At 44.2% G+C, this 26,225-nt stretch overlaps 1 protein-coding gene across 2 annotated transcripts in view; it reads right to left on the bottom strand.

The window, feature by feature from the left end:
- The window catches only part of rap1gap2a (RAP1 GTPase activating protein 2a), a 129,263-nt gene extending 109,505 nt beyond the window's left edge, over positions 1-19,758 (bottom strand). The window contains exons 1-2 of one of the 2 annotated variants that reach the window (XM_064984434.1): positions 19,702-19,758; positions 1,827-1,862 (exon numbers count right to left, since the gene is read on the bottom strand). In XM_064984434.1, coding sequence (XP_064840506.1) covers positions 1,827-1,862; positions 19,702-19,742 — 77 coding nt within the window. In that variant the 5' untranslated portion in view covers positions 19,743-19,758. Of the gene's footprint in view, positions 1-1,826; positions 1,863-5,935; positions 6,132-19,701 lie in introns of those variants that run through there. The other variant, XM_064984433.1, reaches the window with a different exon arrangement.
- Between the last annotated feature and the right edge of the window lie 6,467 nt (positions 19,759-26,225).

Genomic DNA, 26,225 nt, shown 5'->3' with positions numbered 1-26,225 from the left:
GTGGAAAAAGTCAAGGGGTCTGAATACTTTCCAAATGCACTATATATTGTCATCCTTATTTAATCAGTCACCATTGAGATCAGTGTGTCTTTTACAAGGGAGCTCTGCAAATACAATTACAGAAAATACAAGATATATATATATATATATATACATTACATATACATTTCTTTTTAAAAATGTATTTATTATAATTATTATTTTTTACTCAAACCTCCCGCGGTCCGGATTGAATGGGCTCGAGTTTCCCCACCCATGCCCTATTAGCAAGACTCCTTGAGGCGGTCTTCCTCCACTCAGGTAGACACAATCACGCAAACACCTACGTACACAGCGGCTCAGTTTGTGTGTGTCTGGCTGCCTGCCATGCTCATCATAACAGGAGAGGCAGTCAACCATCCCCTCAGCACTGTAGGGTCAATTCCAGTATGTGTAGCCAACCATGGAGGAGATTGGAAAGGCTAAGAGACGAACTTCATACAATCCTGAACTCTAACGCTGGGAAAGCATGGCAGTCACTAATCATGCGTGGAGTGTGCCAGCGTTTCTCAGCCAACCCACGCATTTTTAAGCAAGCATGTGCCATTTTGCCCAAGGCTCTCCTTCCCCCTTCTTACATTTGAGTAATTTAGCAGACGCTCTTATGGTAGTAAGTGCATACATTTTCATAATGTTTCCATACAGGCACCCCATGGGAATCGAAATCACGACCCTGGTGTTGCAAGTGCCATGCTCTACTGGTGTTGCAAGCGCCACTCTCTACTGGTGTTGCAAGCTCTACGCTCTACTGGTGTTGAAAGCGCCACGCTCTACTGGTGTTGCAAGCGCCATGCTCTACTGGTGTTGCAAGCACCACTCTCTACTGGTGTTGCAAGCTCTACGCTCTACTGGTGTTGAAAGCGCCACGCTCTACTGGTGTTGCTAGCGCCATGCTCTACTGGTGTTGCAAGCGCCACGCTAAACTGGTGTTGCAAGCGCCACGCTCTACTGGTGTTGCAAGCGCCACGCTCTACTGGTGTTGCAAGCGCCATGCTCTACTGGTGTTGCAAGCGCCACACTCTACTGGTGTTGCAAGCGCCACGCCTACTGGTGTTGCAAGCGCTCTACTGGTGTTGCAAGCGCCACGCTCTACTGGTGTTGCAAGCGCCACGCTCTACTGGTGTTGCAAGCGCCACGCTCTACTGGTGTTGCAAGCGCCATGCTCTACTGGTGTTGCAAGCGCCAAGCTCTACTGGTGTTGCAAGCGCCACGCTCTACTGGTGATGCAAGCGCCACGCTCTACTGGTGATGCAAGCGCCACGCTCTACTGATGTTGCAAGCGCCACGCTCTACTGATGTTGCAAGCGCCACGCTCTACTGATGTTGCAAGCGCCACGCTCTACTGATGTTGCAAGCGCCACGCTCTACTGATGTTGCAAGCGCCACGCTCTACTGATGTTGCAAGCGCCATGCTCTACTGGTGTTGCAAGCGCCAAGCTCTACCAACTAAGCCACACGGGACCTTCTTCTCCTTCTCCTCACACTCCCCATCTTCTCTTCCTCTCCCCATCCCTCCCCCTCTCCCCCACTGCTCTTCTCTCTCGCCCCCTCCTTTTAACTCTCTCTGTGAATGCAGATATTCTGCAACAGCCCCCGCATCACAGCGTGTGAACTCCCACAAGGCAGTCAGCGAAGGAGGAAAACAGTTGCAAAAAAGGACAGTAGAATAGTACATGACTGTGGATAAATAAATGGTGTATAGTTCAGTGGATGCGGACCGGAGATTAAATTACAGAGGGCCACGGGGCCTTCGGCTCCTCTCAACTCAGTGTCAATGGAACACTTACCGGCCTTTCAGAGCTGCGATTGTGGACTTGTCAATCCTAGAGAGTGTGAGAGAGAGAGAGAGAGAGAGTGTGAGAGAGAGAGAGTGTGAGAGAGAGAGAGAGAGAGAGAGAGAGAGAGAGAGAGAGAGAGAGAGAGAAAGAGAAAGGAAGAGAGAGAGAGAGAGAGAGAGAGAGAGAGAGAGAGAGAGAGAGAGAGAGAGAGAGAGAGAGAGAAAGAGAAAGGAAGAGAGAGAGAGAAAGAGTGAGAGAGAGTGAGAGAGAAAAAGAGAAAGAGGAAGGAAGAGAGAGAGAGAGAGAGAGAGAGAGAGAGAGAGAGAGAGAGAGAGAGAGAGAGAGAGAGAGAGAGAGAGAGAGAGAGAGAGAAAAAGAGAAAGGAAGAGCGAGAGAGAGAGAGAGAGTGTGAGAGAGAGAGAGAGAGAGAGAGAGAGAGAGAGAGAGAAAAAAAGAGAAAGAGAAAGGAAGAGAGAGAGAGAGAGAGAGAGAGAGAGAGAGAGAGAGAGAGAGAGAGAGAAAGAGAAAGAAGAGAGAGAGAGAGAGAGAGAGAGAGAGAGAGAGGTTATTGGTCATGAAGCAAAACATGATGTATATGTTATCACTTAATCATGTTGCGCTAGCAGGATGTTACATGGTTGGCCCTTCCAATGTAATAGATTAAATAACTAGTGTTGTATAGAGACATTTTAGATGCATTGAGATGCATGGAGTTCAAACATAAACACATTTACAGGCCAGTCATCGAGAATGAACTGATTTCCATGACAGACCTACATAAACCATCGAAACCAGCCATTCACCCCCTACTGCTCACACAGTGACTATGGCTGGCTGTAGTTGACCTTTTCAAGAGCAGTTATTATCGTACTTCATTCACTTCAGTCCCAGACTCCGCTGGTCAGAATAGAAATCCACAAAGAAAAGAGGAAGCAATAGACATTTCAACATTTTCTACAAGGAAACAGCAAAACAACAAATTAATGAATGATTTAATGATTTTAATGACGGTTAATGATTTAAAACCACTGCCTGTTACTTTGGTAATTCTACAGACTGAAAATCAGTCTGGTTTTACATTATAAAAACAAATAAGATAAAACATATATTTGGTAGTGGTGTTGGTGGGCGTTGTGTTTTGTCTGTGTGTGGTGAACCCTGCATAATGCTATCATAGACATGAGTGGACACCTCTCATAACCATGAATGACCTTCACGACAACTGGCCTGAAAATGTCAAGACACATGTAGTACAGTAGACCTTATCCTCCCTAACTAAAGCCGTATGTCACTTAGCCTAGTAGTATCTAAGACTGCATCCCAAAATGTACCCTTTTCCATACATTGTGCACTACTTTTTTACCCGGGCCCTTTTGACCATAGACCTTAGCCCCTTGGTCAAAAGAGGTGCAGTATATGGGAATAAGGTGCCATTTGATGTCTATTCCAGCTTCCTTGTCAGCTCAGACATAAACAAATATGTTTTGAATGTTGTCCAATGCTTTGAATATAATCGTTGCAATCTTTCTGGATGCTTCTATGAATGGCTTCTGTGTAATAATTGTCATCCCTGGTCAACAACAACCATAAAGTGACCCCCCTCCCCCCCATGTAAGAGGCATCACAGTGTGGTCATCCTCGCCCAGTCAGCCTCTCCACCCTCCTCTGCTGTCTCCACCCTGCCACACTGGCTGTGTACCAGGATTCTGAGGGACAATGATTCTGAGGCTTTATGGAGCTGAAATATGGCCCTGCCCTGGCCTGACCACAAAGCTAATGCATACACCAACTCAAGAACATTGTCTAATAGGAAGCCTGCACACACCCCGTGACTACAGCTCTCCATCTATATGGAGTGTGTGTGTGTGCGTGCATGCACGTGTGTGTGTGTGTGTGTGTGTGTGTGTGTGTGTGTGTGTGTGTGTGTGTGTGTGTGTGTGTGTGTGTGTGTGTGTGTGTGTGTGTGTGTGTGTGTGTGTGTGTGTGTGTGTGTGTGTGTGTGTGTGTGTGTGTGTGTGTGTGTGTGTGTGTTTGCCTTTACTATAAATACACAGAGATGCAGTGGAGAGTGAAGGCAGTCCTCCATCAAAAACAAATGTGCCTGGATTATTAATGATCTACCACCTCTCCTTATGCTACCTCTTCTTCTCCTCCTCCCTCATTACTTTCTATCTCTCCTTCACCATCTGATGGGCCTGACACCTCCCTCTCTCTCTCTCTAATGTCCGGCCTGACCTTCACAACTGCCAGCAGACTGGCAGAGCTGGCATACACCTGGCAGGCCACAGATAACGGAGTTCCCAGCTCTAGAGCAACAGTAGAAAGCTGTAGCTTAGCAAAAATCCTAACAGTGATTACTTCAGCGTGGACGCAGTAATTAATTTCAGCACCTTTTAACCTCTGCTGGTTGGACTATAGTTGGACACAAGACAGCCTGTTTCAGCATGAGGAAGTGGTTTGAGTGCATTAACATATTGCCTCCATGGTGGGTTGACGACATCGATGCAGTAAAACATTGAGGTTGAGTTGAGGGAGGGTAGTTCACCAGCTATCTTCCTACGCTGCCTCATGGTCTCTCTATAGCAGTGTGTCCCAACCCTGGTCCTCTAGTACCCCCCAACAGAACACATTTCCATTGCAGCCCTGGAAAAGAACACCTCATTCAGCACATTGAGGGATTGATGGTTCGTTGATAAATTGAATCAATGTGTGCTGTTTAGGGGTACTGGAGGACCAGGGTTGGGAAACACTGCTATACAGCAACAGTAACACACACATAAACACAAAATGTATGTATGTGTGTATGTGTGTATGTGTGTGTGTGTGTGTGTGTGTGTGTGTGCGTGTGTGCGTGCGTGTGTGCGTGCGTGCGTGCGTGAGTGCGTGTGTGTGTGTGTGTGTGTGTGTGTGTGTGTGTGTGTGTGTGTGTGTGTGTGTGTGTGTGTGTGTGTGTGTGTGTACCTGAACTGAAGTGTGTGATGGTGTGATGCCAAGCTCCATTCACCACACTTTGTCAGCACTTCTCTCTTCTGACACAATTGAGACCTTTTCAGTTCTCACAAGAGAGCCACTGAAATTTCCATAGAACTATTGAACTCTCACACATGAACATCTCATATTGGCCATGCAAACTGAGGTCGTACATACATTCATGAGCTGACATAAGTAGTGTAAGAAATGCACTTGAAAAGGTCAATCTGGTACAGCTGTTGATTCTTGAAGAATATAACTTATAAATGCCTCATGAGCTTAGTTCAACTGTCTTGCCCAACATATGAGTTTGTTTTACTCCATAAACAATATAATTATAAACAAAAACTGTTTAGCTTAAAAACAGTTTTTATTTGGATCTCATGGATGGTCCCATTCCTCAGCTGTTTACCAAACAAGTGGCAGGGTGTCTGCTTTGTTGTCGTTTGAATCCCAGATGTCCTCTTTAGTAACCATGGAGGTCGAGGAGTCAAAGTCAATGTCTGAACTGAGCACACAAACTTCTCTTTTAGCCATACCTAACAATAATTCTAAACAAGATAGATGTGTCATTAAACAAACTTAAAAGAAAAACACAATTTTCTGCACATTTTCTGCATTCCAGAGGTAAATATCTAGATTAAAAACACCACTAGAGAAACAAAAACAGATGAGAGGACAATAACACCAAGCAACTAATTGATAACCATCTGTGATCAATCCCCCTGGTATAGACAGTACAGAGACAGAACAGCAGCCTGTCAAACTGCTGCAGAAGTGTTGCACGCACACACACACACACACACACACACACACACACACACACACACACACACACACACACACACACACACACACACACACACACTGTGGAACAGATAAAGCCCTTCACCCATCCTTCCTTTCAAAGACTTCTCTTCAGTGGGTCATATGATTGAGTGTAGTCTGGCCCAGGAGTGGGAAGGTGAACCCTGTTAACACCCTTGGGCCTGGCTGGGATTCTCTGTCAACCCTGTTACAGGGGCTGAGTCACTGGCTTGCTCTCAACACATTCAACTCTAGTCTGAACAACGGCAGCCTGCTGAATTCACACCCACGTTCAGGCCACAGCGCCAGCCACCAGCCCTAAGAGACTTAAGGTAACGTACCAGCCGTATCCCCCAAAGGATACACTCCTCTTTCTTCTCAGCATTCTGACAGGGGCGCACGTCTCTGGGACTGACACTCTCACTTTCTTTTGACTCACTCCTCTCTTCCTCTCTCTCGGTCTTTGAAGAAGTGTAGGCAGTGCTGCTCTGCTCCCTCACCTGTCCTGCCTCTGCACACAGTTTGGCACTTGCGCTCCTCTCAGCACACAACTCAGCTCCACACACACGGGGAGGAGAGAGCCTGTGGCTGGGAGGGGCCTCTCTCTCTCTCTCTCTCTCTCTCTCTCTCTCTCTCTCTCTCTCTCCCTCTCTCTCTCTCACTCTCTCTCTCTCAAACTCTCTCTCTCAAACTCTCTCTCTCTCTCTCTCTCTCAAACTCGCTCTCTCTCTCTCTCAAACTCTCTCACACTCGCTGTGTATTTATTCGTTGTCTAACTATTAGTCTTTTGCATCTTGAACTGCACTGTTGGAAAAAGACCCGTAAGTACGCATTTCATTGTTAGTCTACACCTGTTATCTACGAAGCTGTGAAAGATAACTGAACTGAAATCTCCATCACACATCAATGTCCATCAGTGTCCATATTTCCATCAATGTCCATCAATTCAGATGTACTGTACAGTACATGTTCCGGAACATTCCGATGTACTGTACAGTACATTCACTGCTTTAGACATGTCTGAATTATGGATGTACTGTCGATTTCCCTCGTGCCACTCCTGCCAGAAAAAAAGACACATATGCTGTATATACACTGAGCAAAAATATAAACGCAACATGTAAAGTGTTGGTCCCATGATTTATACGCTCAAAAAGCTTATTACGCACAAATTTTGAAAGGGCACTCTATTTTCTATATAGTGCACTACTGTATATAGGGAATAATGTGCCATTTGGAACACAGCTGCAATGTGACTGTGAACAAAGGATGGCCCTTCCTGCAACAGCTCTGCTATATGTTAAGGACTAAAATAAACAGCTATGACTATTACTAGTTTTCTCTGTTTTGAAATACAAGGTTTTTCTTATATTCGACACAAGAAACGCTGCAACCAGTAGCCTTATCCACATTGTCTAGTATCTGGAATCACTATAAACGCCAAGTCATTTTTTTGTTGATCTCAAAGTCAATGAAAAGTCTTTCTTACTTCAAATGTGTACGTGGTACTCACTCAAAACTAAACGAGAAGTCATATCAACTATGTTTTTGGAAATGTTATGACACAAATGATAACTTTTTGTAAGTAAGTACAACTTTATCAGGTTTCCACAACTTGGTTGTAAAGTTGAAACAACTGTTGACATAATCATTTGTTGTATTGTTTGTTGAGCCTTGACCTATTAAATATTTCTACCTCAAAATCTGTCAGGACAACTAGGTACTCACATTTGTTAGGTAATATCACATAGAAATTACAATTGGTTCAAGCAGAGGTTAGTCAAGTATTTGTTGACATGAATGAAAGTACAACTAACTATCATATTTCCCAGCATGCTCTACTGCAGATAGATATTTGTTTTTATTTTTAGACATTGAAGAGTGGCCTGGAGTATCTTTTTAACCTATAATAATCCCCCCCCCCCCAAAAGGTGTATATAGTGCATTCAGAAAGTATTCAAACCCCTTGACTGTTCCCACATTGTTGTTACGTTACAGCCGTTGGTTGTTGTTTGACATCCATACTATTCTAAACTGCATAGCAGTTGGTGAGGGATACAGCAGAGGTAGCCTTTACATAAGGGGGATATACTGTACATTGATTGATAGAATAATCTTATGCTACACAAAGACAATTCATATTAAACTAATCCAGTCAGATTTTTTGCACCTGTTCCCGAAACAGTTATTCCAGTTAAAATGGCTTAGTCTCCTCACAATTATCCTAATCCTGGCAGTCATTATAAATGCAGGTTGCAGCTGAATAAAAAAAATATTAAACTCTGGCTTTCCAAAATGCTGGGAAATTTTGAAAAGTTCCCAGCTTTTCCAGAAATATCGGTCGGACGATTCCTGGAAACGGGAGGAAATAAGCAGGGAATCCTTCAACCAGGATTTTGGGAAAATTGGGGAATTTAGGGAAAGTTACTGGAGTTTTGCCAATCTACTTGCAGGCCTGATGTGGCCTGTAAAACTAGGCCTCAAAATAAGGCCTTATGCCTCCTGGGTGGCGCAGTGGTCTAGTGCACTGCATCGCAGTGCTAGCTGTGCCACCAGAGACTCTGGGTTTGAGCCCAGGCTCTGTCACAGCCGGCCGTGACCGGGAGGTCCATGGGGCAACGCACAATTGGCCTAGCGTCGTCCAGGTTAGGGAGGGTTTGGCTGGTAGGGAAATCCTTGTCTCATCGCGCACTAGCGACTCCTGTGGCGGGCCGGGCGCAGTGCGCGCTAACCAAGGTCGCCAGATGCACGGTGTTTCCTCCGACACATTGGTGCGGCTGGCTTCAGGGTTGGATGAGCGCTGTGTTAAGAAGCAGTGCGGATTGGTTGGGTTGTGTTTCGGAGGACGCATGGCTTTCGACATTCGTCTCTCCCGAGCCCGTACGGGAGTTGTAGCGATGAGACAAGAGAGCATGGGCACCGCTAACAATTGGATACCACGAAATTAGGGGGTAAAAATTTTGTAACAGTCTTTTTTTTTATTGGAATTTCACAATTTTCACCCATATTAAGAGATACAACAACAGAGACAAAGCAACAACAAAACAAAAAAAACATCACTCACTTACACATACCTACGCATATATATATATATATACACATATACATACACATACACACATGCATATACACATATATATGCATACACATACATACACACACATACATACATACCACACACACCCATACATACGTACACCATTTTCCTCTTCCCGCTCAGTGCTTGGGTAAAGAAATGTATACAAAAATATATACAAAAATAAGGCCTTATGAGATATGTAATTTATTGTCTTATAAAGACTTTCCAAAAGAGTTACAAAATGTCTGTATTCTAAGTTCAATCAACTTTTGTCCCTGATCTGTTTCACCTGTCTTTGTGCTTGTCTCCACCCCCCACCAGATGTCTCCCATCTCCCCTCATTATCCCCGGTGTATTTATACCTGTGTTCTCTGTTTGTCTGTTGCCAGTTTGTTTTGTTCGTCAAGCCTTCCAGCGGGTTTCCCCTTGCTCCTGTTTGTTTCTAGTTCCAGTTCTCCTGGTTTTGGCCATTCTGCCTGCCCTGACCCTGAGCCTGCCGCTGACCTGTACCTTGTCCCACCACACTGGATTATTGACCTCTGCCTGCCCTGACCCTGAGACTGCCTGCCGTTCTGTACTTTTGGACTCTGATCTGGATTACTGACCTCTGCCTGCCCTTGACCTGTCGTTTTGCCTGCCTTCTGTTCTAGTAATAAACTTTTGTTACTTCGACACTGTCTGCATCTGGGTCTTCCCTAAAACGTGATAAACTTCATATAAACAATGTCCTCACATATCTGTTTAGAGTTCAAACCACTAACTCTTGTATTTAATTAATACTGAGCTTAAAGTTCAATGTTTTGATTTACTCAAACATTTCAAGCTGATACAACTCAAATCTGGATGCCCTATATGGTCACAGTGACTCTATTGGTTTGAGTATTGACTACAAAATCACATCAAGTAACTGTACTCTGAAACAACCTTTCCCTCAACGTCAACAAGACAAAGAAGCTGATCGTGTACTACAAGAAACAGAGGGCCGAGCACGACCCAATCAACATAGACGGAGCTGTTGTGGAGCGGGTCAATAGCTACATGTTCCTGTGTCCACATCACTAAGGAATTGACATGGCCCACACATACCAACACAGTCATGAAGAAGACACGACAACGCCTCTTCCCTCTTAGCAGGCTGAAAAGATTTGGCATCAGCTCCTCAAAGTTCTACAGATACACCATTGAGAGCATCTTGACTGGCTGCATCACCGCTTGGTATGGCAACTGCTGGGCATCCGACCACAAGGGGCTACAGAGGGTAGTGCCTACAGCCCAGTACATCACTGGGGCTGAGCTCCCTGCCATCCAGGACCTCTATACCAGGCGGTGTCAAAGAAAGGCCCTAAAAATTGTCACAGACTCCAGCCACCCGAGTCATAGACTGTTCTCTTTGCTACCGCAAGGCAAGCGGTGCCTTAAGTAAGCATTTCACTGTTAGTCTATACCTATACCTGTCACAAAGCATGTGACAAATAACATTTAATTTGATTAATTTTGATATCTTAAATAATGAAGTGAAATCGGTTTCCTCAAATCTTGAGGTTTACAGTGTAACGAAGCTTCAGAATGAGAGAATATCAATTAAATGAGATGAGCATCACTTGAACTCCAATTTGTAGCGCTCCCAGTGAAGCAGCACTCTGTCTGTCTGTGTTTTAGATGAGCCAGATTGGGTGCCCGGCGCCATTCACATTATGACATGAATCACTATCTCCATCATGAGAACATCTCTCATTGAAACCCAATACAATGCTCAAGTACATTGTTATTGTCTAGTGGATGGCCACTAGCTGTGCTCTATCTGCGTCTGTCTGGTTCTGGAGAACAATTGTGTCAAAATAAATGATGCAGATACACAACTATTGTGTCAAATATGTTGTGTGTCAGTTGTACAATCCGAGGCTGGGTTTCAATCCGTAATGTAATTTTCGCTTGAGCCGACATATTATGCAGTGGTTACCGTGAGTGCCATCTCCGCGAATGCAGGAACATTGCCATAGGTGCCTTATCGGTTGTACAGTATAGCACGCCTTGCATTGAACCCCGGCCTCAGACACCTCAGTAAACGTTTACATGAAGGAGACCAGGCAAGCTCTGACCTGATGACACATACTAGTGTGTATACTTCAACACAGGCACAATGTACTGTTGTACTGTACAATACTGACAGGCAGCAGCTCTCAATCGCAAGCTCCAATACATAATAACGTCCCGACACACTTCAGCATATTTACAGAAGAATGGCCTTTTCAGTTCCGTGACACACGTGCTTTAGATATATGATCAGAAAGCCCCTGAGGTTACACTTTAACCGGCAACACCATCAGTCCTTTCACTTTCACTAAACTGACCCAATGTAAACTGACCCAATGTATGTTTTCTAACTGTAGATTTTGTGCTCAATGTCCCAATGGGAATGAAGAAATGTTTGGTGCTTTCTTTTCCCCCAGTGGAAATACGTTCTTCGATGTGAAAGAATAGGACAAGATGAATTGAATGACAGCGTCTACGTCCAAAATGGCACCCTATTCACTTCGTCCAAAATGGCACCCTATTCACTTCGTCCAAAATGGCACCCTATTCACTTCATCCAAAATGGCACCCTATTCACTTCGTCCAAAATGGCACCCTATTCACTTTGTCCAAAATGGCACCGAAAACAATTTTTTATTTTTTTATTTTTTACCACCATCTTTGAAATGCAACAGAAAGGTCCCACATCTAGCCATCACGCCGATGGTGTCCACAATATGGCAGCAGTGTATGTGCAAAGTTTCAGATGGGTAACTTGAAGTATGAGCAAACTACATGACATTTAGTGTGAAGTCGCCCAGGTACATTTGGGCAAATCGTGAAGGAGACATTTACATTCACATGACATTTTTCTGCAAGAATATCGTCAAATCTGTATACTTGAACTTTGATTTAGCTTTTCCAGTATTAGTAGCCATATTATAAGTTCAACATTTCCAAAACACCCCGTTTTCATAACTTCATAACTCTGACAATTCTTATAATTTTTGCCCAAAAGGAAAAGACTTGCTGTCTCACAATGTTAGCAGCTACATTTTGCGACAGATACTCCCAGAAAGCCCAGCTCATTGGCTCTCTAACTAGCTCCGTTCGACAAAGTTACAGTCGATCAAGTGAAGACCACCCGTGTCATCGGCGTGCCATGAAGATGTCGCTTTCTGACAAAATGTGGTGTCCTATAGGATTACTACACCCCTAATGATATAGTGAAGTCTGGTTACGTTCTAGGATGTCTGAGGAATAAATGAAAAAGGATTTTATCTAACAAAATGACACTTCATGTTATCTCTGGGACCCTTTGGATGATATATCAGAGCAAGATTTCAGAATGTAAGTACACATTTCATCTTCAGAGGTGGATTTATCAAACCTATCATGGTGAAAAAAGTGTTTGTCGTAAGGAGCTCCCCTCAAACAATAGCATGGCATTTTTTCGCAGTAATAGATACTGTAAATTAAACAGTGCAGTTATATTAACAAGAATTTAAGCTTTCAGACGATATAAGACACTGATATGTACAGACATTTGTTGTTTCTCTAAAATCTGTGATCGTGACACAAGGCGCTGCATGATTTACAACTGTCCTGTTGACGGGACGCCTATCCCTAAGCAGATTATCTCCCCAGTGGTGTGTGTCCTCACACATTACTAAAGAATATAAAGACATGTAGTAACATGTGATCGAATACAATGTTCAAGACAATATGAAAGTGCTTTTGCAAGCCATTGCTGTCTCATTATTTGAGCCTGGAGTTTTTCCTGAGCACATGACCTGACCAGAAACAAATACACTTTACAATGCCAAATAGCCAACGCCAGAATTCCCTGACACCTGACAGAGACAGCCATCAATAAACCTTCATTCCAATGTCAGTGCCATCAGACACTCAGCCTGATGCCTGCCTATTCTGTAGGAGTGAGTGACAGTGACAATGCTCAGTATTGATGTTTCAGACTGTCTGTTGTCTGCGTAAGCAGCTTTATCAAGGCTCTTTCTATCAGTCCCTCAGTTTTACCCCACCTCCTGCCACTAGAGATTTAAGAGTCATAGGGAGAAAACAATACAGAGCAGGGGGGAGAGAATAGGGAGGATGAGAGAGAGAGAGAGAGAGAGAGAGAGAGAGAAATAGATAGAAAACCAATAGATTGAGAGATAGAGAGAAATAGATAGAAAACCTAAAGATTGAGAGATAGAGAGAAGTAGATAGAAAACCTATAGATAGAGAGAGAGATAATTGGACAAGATAAATGCACTCAAAGTGAATCATAAAGTAAAAAAGGGAGTGGGTAAAGGGAGGAAGAGGGGGCAGACGGAGGAGTGCAGGAGATTAGACGTTAAATCAGGCAGATACCGTATGTTACATGAGAATGCAGTGAAACACTCATTGACACACATGGGACAAACCGTTATATATATAGTGAAACCAACTTTAACATGTTCATAATGACGTTGTACCTGAATATATCCACAACAGAAGAAATAAAACATTTCCAGACTAGAGCATTCAATACTCATCATTCTATAAAACCACTTGGACAGTATGCATGGTTATGCCAATATGCTTGGAGATAAATGGACAGCCGTCTTGCAGTGCTGAATAGGGTGTTGTCTTGATGTCTGACAGATTGATGGCCTTGCCTTTTCTTTCTCTCTCCCCTCTCTCTCTCCCCTCTCTCTCTCCCCTCTCTCTCTTGTTTCTCTCTCTCTCTCATCCTCCTCCCTCCCCCTCTCTCACACACACACACACTCCCTCTCTTTTTTTATTCTCTCTCTCCCTTCCTCTCTCTCTCTCTCTTTCTCCTTCCTTCTCTCTCTCTCTGACTAAATAGTGGAGGATGACTCCCAGTCACGGCCCAGATGCTGTGGCTTTTTACCTCCCCTGTCTGAGCTGCTGTCCTTATCTCCAACCATCTATCTCTAATAACGCTACACCCAATACTGGTCCCTCAATACTGGATCTCCAATACTGGTCCCTCAATACTGGACCCTCAATACTAGACCCTCAATACTGGACCCTCAATACTGGTCCCTCAATACTGGACCCCCAATACTGGTCCCTCAATACTGGACCCTCAATACTGGTCCCTCAATACTGGACCCTCAATACTGGACCCTCAATACTGGACCCCCAATACTGGTCCCTCAATACTGGACCCCAATACTGGACCCTCAATACTGGACCCCAATACTGGTCCCCCAATACTGGTCCCCCAATACTGGACCCCAATACTGGTCCCTCAATACTGGTCCCCCAATACTGGACCCTCAATACTGGACCCCAATACTGGTCCCCCAATACTGGACCCCAATACTGGTCCCCCAATACTGGACCCCAATACTGGTCCCTCAATACTGGTCCCCCAATACTGGACCCCAATACTGGTCCCCCAATACTGGACCCCAATACTGGTCCCTCAATACTGGTCCCCCAATACTGGACCCCAATACTGGTCCCCCAATACTGGACCCCAATACTGGTCCCCCAATACTGGACCCCAATACTGGTCCCTCAATACTGGTCCCCCAATACTGGACCCTCAATACTGGTCCCCAATACTGGACCCTGGTCCCCCAATACTGGACCCCAATCCCCTCAATACTGGTCCCCCAATACTGGACCCCAATGCTGGTCCCCCAATACTGGACCCCAATACTGGTCCCCCAATACTGGACCCCAATACTGGTCCCCCATCCCACCTCTCTTCTTTCCTGCCACCTCATCCTCACCCTTTAATTGTCGTTGCTCTTTTTCCTTTATTTCATGCTAATCTACATCTCTTTATCTCATACCCCCCCCCCCCAACCTAATACTGCACCCTTAGAAAAAAAGTCTCACAAAGAGTTCTTTGTGGAGGGGATAGGGTTTTACATGGAACCTTTCTGGTAGAACCTTTTTGGTTCTCGGTTGCACCTATTCTTCCTAAGAATGTTGTCCGCCAACTTTCCTCTTTTCTCCCTCACTCTGGCCTCACCTCCCTTCTCACAATTCAACCCTTACCTTTTCATGTCCTTTTCCCCCTCCTTTCATGTCTTGATCCTCTCATCACCCGTATGTGCATAGCACCCTGTGATTCACCCTATGTTATTAGATGCGTAGGTGGATTTCAGGGAATGTGACATAAGGCCCTACCATATGCCCACAAAAAAGCACTGATGACAGGAAAGAAACCTACCTTTCATCCATAAAAGAATGTGTGCTTGAGCAAACAAACCCGCCCCCTCCCCCCACACACACACACACAAACACACAAACAACCTTGTGCCCTGTGACTCATCTGACAGTTTATCAAAGTCTGAACTTATCCCCCCCCATTCATGGAGAGGGGAGGAGTGAAAGTGAGAGAGCAAGAGAGAGAGAGAGCGAGAGAGAGCAAGAGAGAGTGAGAGAGAGAAGGGGGAGAGAAGAGAGTGGGGGATGGAAGGTGAAGGAGGGAGAAGAGGAGAAAAGAAGGAGCCATTCAGGGTGAACTTAAGATAAAGGACAGGGAGAGGTGAAAGGAAAGAGATAGAGTGAAAGAGAGACAGAGCGGCAAGAGAGTCAGAGAGCGAGAGAGTCAGAGAGAGAGAATTCAATGAGGGAAAAAGGAAATGAGAGATCATGAGATTGAATGGAGGCCAATCAATTAGAGTGAATGACAAGGACGGCGTGAGGTAGAAAATGGAGCTGGCGGATGAAGAGAAGTTAGAGAGGTTAGAGAGGAAGAGAGACAGAGAGAGAGAGAGAGAGAGAGAGAGAGAGAGAGAGAGAGAGAGAGAGAGAGAGAGAGAAAGAAAGAGAGAGAGAGAGAGAGGGAGAGAGATGACGATGACAGATGGAATTAATGAAAATAAGAGAAGTTTATAAGAAGAAGAGAACGAGTGCACTCCAAACGAGTGCACCAACAGACACCCAGATACAGTGGCTTGCGAAAGTATTCAACCCCCCCACCCATTTTGTTGCCTTACAACCTGGAATTAAAATAGATTTTTGGAGGGTTTGTGTCATTTCATTTACACAACATGCCTACCACTTTGAAGATGCAAATATTTTTTATTGTGAAAAAAATACAAATAAGACAACAAAACTGCAAACTTGATTGTGCATAAGTATTCACCCCCCCCCCCCAAAAAAAGTAAATGGTTTGTAGAGCCACCTTTTGCAGCAATTACAGCTGCAAGTCTCTTAGTGTATGTCTCTATAAGCTTGGCACATCTAGCCACTGGGATTTTTGCCCATTCTCCAAGACAAACCTGCTCCAACTACTTCAAGTTGGATGGATTCCGTTGGTGTACAGCAATCTTTTACTCATATCACAAATTCTCAATTGGATTGAGGTCTGGGCCATTCCAAGACATTAAATGTTTCCCCTTTAACCACTCGAGTGTTGCTTTAGCAGTATGCTTAGGGTCATTTTCCTGCTGGAAGGTGAACCTCCGTCCCAGTTTCAAATCTCTGGAAGACTGAAACAGGTTTCCCTCAAGAATTTCCCTGTATTTAGCGTCATCCATCTTTCCTTCAATTCTGACCAGTATCCCAGTCCCTACCGATGAAAAACATCCCCACAGCATGATGCTGCCACCACCATGCTTCATTGTGGGGATGGTGTTCTTGGGGTGATGAAAGGTGTTGGGTTTACGTGTTGGGTTTGCATTTGCGTTTTCCTTGATGGCCAAAAAGCTCAATTTTAGTCTCATCTGACCAGAGTACCTTCTTCCATATGTTTGGGAAGTCTCCCAGATGCCTCTTGGCGAACACTAAACGTGTTTGCTGATTTTTTTTCTTTAAGCAATGTTTTTTTTCTGGCCACTCTTCCATAGGGTAGCCTAGTGGTTAGATCGTTGGACTAGTAACCAGAAGGTTGCAAGTTCAAATCCCCAAGCTGACAAGGTACAAATCTGTCGTTCTGCCCCTGAACAGGCAGTTAACCCGCTGTACCTAGGCCGTCATTGAAAATAAGAATTTGTTCTTAACTGACTTGTCTAGTTAAATAAAGGTAAAATAAAAAAATTAAAAAATAAATAAAGCCCAGCTCTGTGGAGTGTATGGCTTAAAGTGGTCCTATGGACAGAGACTCCAATGTCCGCTGTGGAGTTTTGCATCTCCTACAGGGTTATCTGTGGTCTATTTGTTGCCTCTGATTAATACCCACCTTGCCTGGTCCATTAGTTTTGGTGGGCGGTTCTCTCCTGGCAGGTTTGTTGTGGTGCCGTATTCTTTCCATTTTTTAAATAAGGGATTAATAGTGCTCTGTCGGGTGTTCAAAGTTTCAGATTTTTTTTTATAGCCCGAACCTTGATCTATACTTCTCCACAACTTGTCACGTTCTGACCTTAGTTCCTTTATTTTGTCTTTGTGTTAGTTTTGTCAGGGTGTGAGTTGGGGTGGGTAGTCTATGTTCTTTTATCTTTGTTGTATTTCTGTGTTCGGCCTGGTATGGTTCTCAATCAGAGGCAGCTGTCGATCGTTGTCTCTGATTGAGAATCATACTTAGGTAGCCTGTTTTTCCCATTTTAGTTGTGGGTGATTGTTTTTTTTTGTGTCTTCACCAGACAGGACTGTTTCGTTGTCGTTTCATTCTTTCACTTTGTTGTTTTGTTATTCAGTGTTCAGTTGATTTATTAAATATTAACATGGACACATACCACGCTGCGCATTGGTCCGATCTTGTCTACTCCTCGTCAGAGGAGGACGAATTACGTTACACAACTCGTCTTCATGGTGCCGCTTGCTTGGTGGTGCCCCTTGCTTACTGCACATGGGGACAAAGATCAGACTTTTTGGAGGAATGTCCTCTGGTCTGATGAAACAAAAATAGAACTGTTTGGCCATAATGACCATCGTTATGTTTGGAGGAAAAAGGGGGAGGTTTGCAAGCCGAAGAATACCATTCCACCCGTGAAGCACGCGGGTGGCAGCATCATGTTGTGGGGTTGCTTTGCTGCAGGAGGGACTGGTGCACTTCACAAAATAGATGGCATCAAGACGTAGGAAAATTATGTGGATATATTGAAGCAGCATCTCAAGACATCAGTCAGGAAGTTAAAGCTTGGTCGCAAATGGGTCTTCCAAATGGACAATGACCCCAAGCATACTTCCAAAGTTATGGCAAAATGGCTTAAGGTCTGCAAAGTCAAGGTATTGGAGTGGCAATCACAAAGCCCTGACCTCAATCCTATAGAAAATGTTTGGGCAGAACTGTAAAAGCGTGTGCTAGCAAGGAGGCCTACAAACCTGACTCGGTTACACCAGCTCTGTCAGGAGGAATGGGCCAAAATTAGTTTGTGGAAGGCTACCCGAAACGTTTGACCCAAGTTAAACATTTTAAAGGCAATGCTACCAAATACTAATTGAGTGTATGTAAACTTCTGACCCACTGGGAATGTGATGAAAGAAATAAAAGCTGAAATAAATAATTATCTCTGCTATTATTCTGACATTTCACTTTCTTAAAATAAAGTGGTGATAGTAACTGACCAAAGACAGGGAATTTAATAGGATTAATGTCAGGAATTGTGAAAAACAGAGTTTAAATGTATTTGGCTAAGGTGTATGTAAACCTCCGTCTTCAATTGTATGCATGCACCACTTTTCCGTAATTGTTTTTTTTAAATAATCTTTTGAAACAAGCTATTTCTTCAATTTCACTTCACCAATTTGGACTATTTTGTGTATGTCCATTACATGAAATCCAAATAAAAAAATATATTTAAAAATACAGGTTGTAATGCAACAAAATAGGAAAAACGCCAAGGGGGATGAATACTTTTGCAAGGCACTGTATATATTAAAGAAGGATAATGGCTTTATATATAGCCTTGTCCCAAATCTGTTTGTGCTACCTTGTCAACTCAAAGACCATAGGAGTTGGCAAGGCAGCACAGACAGATCTGAGACCAGGCTTGGCTGTAAAGGCCAACATCATGTTTCAAAGATTCATCTGCTGTCATTTATAGAAACATGATGACTGCTCAGAAACAGCCGACACTTTACCAAACATCTAAATGAATCTGTGGAGCGTAGTCCTTATCTACGTCAGTGAAGGCTGGTGGGAGGAGCTATAGGAGGACGGGCTATTTTCTAAAGGCTGAAATGGAATAGATGGAACAGTATCAAACACATCAAACATATGGAAACCACATGTTTGACTCCTATCCATTAATTCCAATCCAGCCATTACAATGAGCCCATCCTCCTATAGCTCCTGCCACCAGCCTCCACTGATCTACATATCACCTCCCGTAGCTGGAGGCCGGCTGGCAGAGATCTGAGAGGCAGCAGTACACCTGAGAAGATCCCATTATAGTTCTATTTCCAGCTGTCACCAAGAGGACGGCGAGAAATAAACCAAGACGTTGCAGAACATGACAATGGGAGATGTGCATCTATCACACACATCCTCTCTTTAGCTGCACGACTGGGTGTATATATTAGACAGGGGTAGCTCAATCTGTTCCATCTTGCACTTGATGTACCAGAATGTGGCTCGTGTTGTTCATTTCCATTTCCAGAGATGAAGCTGTGTAAATTGAACCGTCAATCAGCCACTTCATTCACAAGGGCTGGCTTTCAGAAGCTTGTGCGTGTGTCTTGGTGAACACACTCCCTCAGAAGCTTCCATTGACACAGAGGGAATAATCATACACACTGATGAACACACACACACATCTGCATAATGTAACATCTGCAAAATGCCTTTACCCACACACTCACAAAACACACACACACACACCCACACAGAAGTAAATACTTCTGCACGGGCAGCGCCTGAGATATGACTGGCAGCTAAGCAGACCCACATTCTACCTGCTCTCTCTCTCTCACACAGCAGCCAGGCTGCAGCTGGCAGTGCTCTCACACTTACAAACACACAGCAACAGTTTAACACGGTTTCTCACACTCACTCATGCCACCTCCCACTGTCTTCTTGTCATAGCAGTCAGAGAAAACAAAACAGGAATAGAGCGTATGTGACATGACCTCTATAGTACTGTCCTCCTCAAGGTTCAAGCCTACCTTGACTCGCCCACGGATCCCTTGCATGCTGTAGAGAACATGTCTTAGCGAGTGGCTGGTCCAACATTAGCGAGTGGAATGGCAGAGCATGAGAGGACAGGGGAGATTGACCGAGTGTGTGAGTGAGAGAGAGAGAGAGAGAGAGTGCGAGAGAGAGTGTGTGAGATAGAGTGTGTGTGAGAGAGAGAGAGAGAGAGAGAGAGAGGGAGAGAGAGAGAGAGAGAGAAAGAGAGAGAGAGAGAGAGAGAGCAAATAGGAGGAGGGTGGGGTAACAAAGTGGATTTGGGTAATGGAGAAGATGAGAGAGAGCGAGAGAGAGAGAGAGAGAGCAAATAGGAGGAGGGTGGGGTAACAAAGTGGATTTGGGTAATGGAGAAGATGAGAGAGAGCGAGAGAGAGAGAGAGAGAGAGAGAGAGAGAGAGAGAGAGAGATAGAGAGGAAGAGAGACACACACACACAAGAGGAGCGTGTGTCAGAATGCAGGATGCGTGGGAAGATGTTGTTGCCATGGTGAGGGATACGCCTAAGCTCTTCCCTGGTTGGGTGATGACCTAGAGGAGAGGAGAAAGGACGGGTTAAAGTCAATAGTATGACACTGTTTGAGGTCTTCAGTACCTTCACCTTAGTCACAGGTCAGTGCAGACACTCACACACCTCCAGCATTGATGTCAGCATTGTTGTCAGCGACACCAACAACAACAAAAGACACACACTGTTATATCCACACCCTTCCACATACACACGCAAGCACATACACAGACACACACATCCAGCAACAAATATATACGCAGGTACATGTGCACACGTGCACCCAGGCACGTTTGGCGCACACACAAAGGGGGGGGGGGGGAATGAAAATCAGCTATTTCAACAAAGCTGCCTCCTGCCTGCCTTAGTACATGTATGCCCAAAGAGCAGACCAGCCACAGCAGTGTCCCATCAATACTCTAAGCAGCGTTCACACATATCAGCCACTCTAAACTATTTGCTATTGATTTTCCCTGTGGCGTTCTAAGAGCTCTCTGGCAATAACAGAGCATGAACCCTGAAAAGGTGTGTGTGTGTGTGTGTGTGTGTGTGTGTGTGTGTGTGTGTGTGTGTGTGTGTGTGTGTGTGTGTGTGTGTGTGTGTGTGTGTGTGTGTGTGTGTGTGTGTGTGTGTGTGTGTGTGTGTGTGTGTGTGTGTGTGTGTGTGTGTGTGTGTGTGTGTGTGTGTGTGTGTGTGTGTGTGCGTGGGTGTGTTACACAGTGAGTGGAGAAAAGCCTACGGGACATGCTCAAATCAAATCTTCTCCCCAAACACACGTCTCACACCCACACAGTCAGTCCACTTGTCTGTTTGTTTAATGCTGTGTTCTTTCAGTTGATCTTCTTTCCTCTCTAATCTCCGGGCAGTTTAGTGTTGGGGAGAGCCTTTGTGAGTTCTAATTGGTGCGGGTTCTGGGGTTGCCTTGGAAACCTTTTTTGAGAGGGTTCTTTGGAGGTCCACCAAAGGTTTGGTTATTGTATAACACAACGCCCAAACAAAAGCAAGCAACACAAACATCATGTACGACATTACACACAAGGTTTCAAAGTGGAGAGACATTTAAATGAAGCAAGCTTTCAAACGGACAATAGAGAGCAGCACTGCGTTGTCACTGCTATGATGATGTAACTAATGGCCAGTAGTGTACAATGTTTTTGGTTCATCATTGGTTTGGAATGCAACACGAGTCTATCCATCCCAGTGAGAGATACTATGGTCAGTACAACAACCTCAACTACGTGATTGGCTGGAGCTGATTTGAAATGACTACAATTCAAATGATATGACTGGACTAATGATGTCTTGTTGAAAACTTTCCAAAATACTGAAGCATTATGCCTATTATGCTTATGCCATTGTCTATCAGCAATGAAGGGCGAAACGATATACGTCACAGCTACATATAGGCGAAATCATAAATGGAAGTACAAGTAAAATTAGATTCATCAAGGTTGAACTCTGTGCTTTTGAGGTTATGTCAATTATGGTAGAATCATACAAGAGCTCCTGTGTGCAAAGTCCTGGGTGTAATATAGAGAGGTCCATCCCATCCTGTCCTTGAACCTTTATTAAGGGTCATGTTTTACTAGTGAAGATGAGAGGGAGATCAGAGGTGGCTGTAAGACAGGAATACTGCTGTCTATGAAACAGGCACATTGAATTGGAAAGCAGGTAGAGGACATGAATTCACCAGAAATGATGATCACTCATTCTTGAAGAGACAATCAATCCCCTCCTGGATAAAGATCCCTGCTGCCTTCATTTGTTTTGTGTGTCAAGTTGTTTTTTTTATTTTTTTGTTGTTGAAAGAAATAGCGCCCCATGTGTGCACTGCCGCTAATACTGTACACCTCAGTTTGGTACAGGAACGGTATGAAGGTATGAAAATATGAGCAGAGTAGAGCCCTACCGTTTCTCTGTGACTGTGAGGGTAGAGTAGAGTAGAGCCCTACCCTTTCTCTGTGACTGTGAGGGTAGAGCAGAGTAGAGGCCTACCCTTTCTCTGTGACTGTGAGGGTAGAGCAGAGTAGAGGCTTTTCTCTGTGACTGTGAGGGTAGAGCAGAGTAGAGGCCTACCCTTTCTCTGTGACTGTGAGGGTAGAGCAGAGTAGAGGCCTACCCTTTCTCTGTGACTGTGAGGGTAGAGCAGAGTAGAGGCCTACCCTTTCTCTGTGACTGTGAGGGTAGAGCAGAGTAGAGGCCTACACTTTCTCTGTGACTGTGAGGGTAGAGCAGAGTAGAGCCCTACACTTTGTCACACACTGACCTTAGATATCTCTGTTTTTCTATATATTTTGGTTAGGTCCGGGTGTGACTAGGGTGGGTACTCTAGTTTTTGTATGTCTAGGGTTTTGTATGTCTAGGGGTTTTTGTATGTCAATCAGAGACAGCTGTTTATCGTTGTCTCTGATTGGGGATCATATTTAGGCAGCCATTTCCCTTTTGTGTTTCGTGGGATCTTGACTATGTTTAGTTGCCTGTCTGCACTAAGTTGTATAGCTTCACGGTTCGTTTGTTGGTTTTGTTGTTTTTCATTCATTAAAAGAGAATATACGCATACCACGCTGCGCCTTGATCCGATCATTACAACAAACATGACACCCTTTCTCTGTGACTGTGAGGTTAGAGTAGAGACTTACCCTTTCTCTGTGACTGTGAGGGTAGAGTAGAGCCCTATCCTTTCTCTGTGACTGTGAGGGTAGAGTAGAGTAGAGCCCTATCCTTTCTCTGTGACTGTGAGGGTAGAGTAGAGGGCTACCCTTTCTTTGTGACTGTGAGGGTAGAGTAGAGTAGAGCCATACCCTTTCTCTGTGAGGGTAGAGTAGTGCCCTATCCTTTCTATGTGACTGTGAGGGTAGAGTAGAGTAGAGGGCTACCCTTTCTCTGTGACTGTGAGGGTAGAGTAGAGCTCTAGCCAGTATCCTGATCACTGACTTCAGCCAACAGTTGATTACTGAGGCTGCAGTAGGAAATGAACCAGCCAGCCACACATTACTTCACCTATGGCGTCTGTCTAAAATGTCAAATGTAAAAAATATCAAATGTAAACGTCTGAAGAATATAAATAAGAAAACTAATAGCATAATCAGTATTACCCTGGGCTGACACAGGACACACTCAGCTGCATCCCAAATGGCACCCTATTCACTATTTAGTCCACTACTGTTGACCAGGACACAGAGGGCTCCGGTCAGAAGTAGTGAACTTTAAAGGGAATAGGTTTCCATTTGGGACGCAGCCTCCCTCTCTATTTCTGTTGGGAGATATTCTGAGACAGACTGTCAGTTCACAAGCATGTGCACTGCTCTGTCTGGGGTCAATCCCCCTACTAACATAACCACGTTTACTAGACAGGCAAATGGGGGCATGGACATCAATACTGTCATAGTGTCATACATCAATAGAATACTGAACAGCTCGCTCTCACACACACACCAATGCACGCACACACACGCACGCACACACACACACACACACACACACACACACACACACACACACACACACACACACACACACACACACACACACACACACACACACACACACACACACACACACACACACACAAACACAAACACGCAGGTCTACACGTGTGTACACACTTAAAAAGGTCTCGAACAGTGAAAATCATGTTTTTCATCAAATTGGATGATATCCCAGAATTCCATCCCTAAGCCCCCTACACTGAGTCTGAGTACTGCCAGCATAAAGAAACGTTGTCCACAAAAGGTGTTGCGGTGTGTGTATAGTATTTGTAATTTACCCTGAAAATCAGATTTTGCCATTCCAGTGTGTGGGTTGTCGTCTTACAGTTGATATCGCTTGTGTCATTGGAGCTAATCACTTTCCATTCTCATTTTGTTTTTATCATCAAGCAGTAATGATAGACATCTACTCTGTCTGCAGACATCTATTCTGTCTGCACAGCTTCCCAGGCAACCACCACAGCAGGAATGCTGTGATAGAAAAAATCTGCTTTCCTAAAGGCAAAGAAGGGGGGGTTATGACGTGACGCCTGTCAAGACAGACTGAGCATTTAAGGCACAAAAACGTATCCAAATAAAGACATAGAAAAGTTGAACCAAAAAAAGAGCACAACCAAATACTGTATATTTCAAATTGAGTGCTACAAAAATATCAGAGAACACATTGTAGAATGAGTAGATTCGCTACATCAATGAATTGATAGCATCCTAAGTGAATAAAAGGAAATTCAATTCACTACCCACTTAAACATTTCCCTTTTCAAAAACACGACAGGCTGCGTAGAAAGGCTGCTGGATCTCCTCTTCAACGAGGTCACCCTTGATCCAGTGGTTGTATGTGGGGAAGCTGTGTGAGCTGTCCATCCCAGGACCCCTGTCTGCCCAGTGTGAGAGGCCTGACAAGGAGGAGGCCAAATGGGTCCTGCATACTGTAGGGTGGCTGGGTGCCTATATTAGGCTTATGGTGCTGATCTTTTTTTTAATGTAAAATGATGTCTCACCATTATTTATCACCTTTATTTCTCACGAGTGTTCACGTTGATCAATATTTTGGTTATGCTGTAAATGATCAAATAAACATGTCTGATCAATACATACAATTCTGAACATATTGTCATTTATAATGCTAATGCAGAGGCACCAATACATTGTCCAGTGCACTTATTGTATGCTGTTTTCATGTATACTGAACAAAAATATAAATGCAACATGCAACAATTTCTACGATTTTACTGAGTTACAGCTCATATGAGGAAATCAGTCAATTGAAATCAATTCATTATGCCCTAATCTATGGATTTCACATGACTGGGAATTCAGATATGCATCTGTTGGTCACAGATACCTTAAAAAAAAAGTAGGGGCGTGGATCAGAAAACCAGTCAGTATCTGGTGTGACCATTTGTCTCATGCAGCACAACACATCGCCTTCACATAGAGTTGATCAGACTGTTGATTGTGGTCTGTAGAATGTTGTCCCACTCCTCTTCAATGGCTGTGCGAAGTTGCTGAATATTGGCAGGAACTGCAACACGCTATCGAACACATCAATCCAGAGCATCCCAAACATGCTCAATGGTTGACATGTCTGGTGAGTATGCAGGCCATGGAAGAACTGGGACAGCTTCCAGGAATTGTGTACAGATTCTTTTGAAATGGGGCCATGCAATATCATGCTGAAACATGAGGTGATGGCAGCGGAATAATGGCACGACAATGGGCCTCAGGATCTCGTCATGGTATCTCTGTGCATTCAAATTGCCGATGATAAAATGCAATTGTGTCCGTTGTCCGTAGCATAAGCCTGCCCATACCATAACCCCACCATGGGGCACTCTGTTCACAACGTTGACATCAGCAAATCGCCCACACGACACCATACACTTGGTCTGCGGTTGTGAGGCCGGTTGGACGTACTGCCAAATTCTCTAAAATTCAAAATTCATGGAGTCAGCATGCCAATTGTACGCTCCCTCAAAACTTGAGACATACAGTATGTGGCATTGTGTTATGTGACAAAACTGCACATTTTAGAGTGGCCTTTTAGTGTCCCCAACACAAGGTGCACCTGTGTAATGAATGTGCTGTTTAATCAGCTTCTTGAAATGCCACACCTGTCAGGTGGATGGACTATCTTGGCAAAGGAGAAATGCTCACCAACAGGGATGTAAACACATTTCTTCACAAAGTTTGAGGGAAATAAGCTTTTTGTGCTTATGGAACATTTCTAGGATATTTTATTTCAGCTTTTTTCAACACTTTGCATGTTGCATTTATATTTTTGTTCAGTGTAGTTACAAAACAATAGAAATGCAATTGTGCATTGCTGCTGTTTGTCTGATATCCAACACATGATCGTCTCTGTTGACCATGAGAGCCTTTTGCAGAGAAAATGTGGTCCATTGTTTACCTTGTCATCAATGACATATGGCCTGTGGACTGTTTACCTTTTTACCTGGCAATGACCACAGGTTTCAAAGAGCTGTCAGTCAAGGCGAGCTTGTTAT

The sequence above is a fragment of the Oncorhynchus masou genome, chromosome 13, assembly GCF_036934945.1.
Source record: "Oncorhynchus masou masou isolate Uvic2021 chromosome 13, UVic_Omas_1.1, whole genome shotgun sequence".
Lineage (NCBI taxonomy): Eukaryota > Metazoa > Chordata > Actinopteri > Salmoniformes > Salmonidae > Oncorhynchus > Oncorhynchus masou.
Note: the sequence above shows the minus strand (reverse complement) of the source record. Positions and strands in the feature narration are given on the sequence as shown.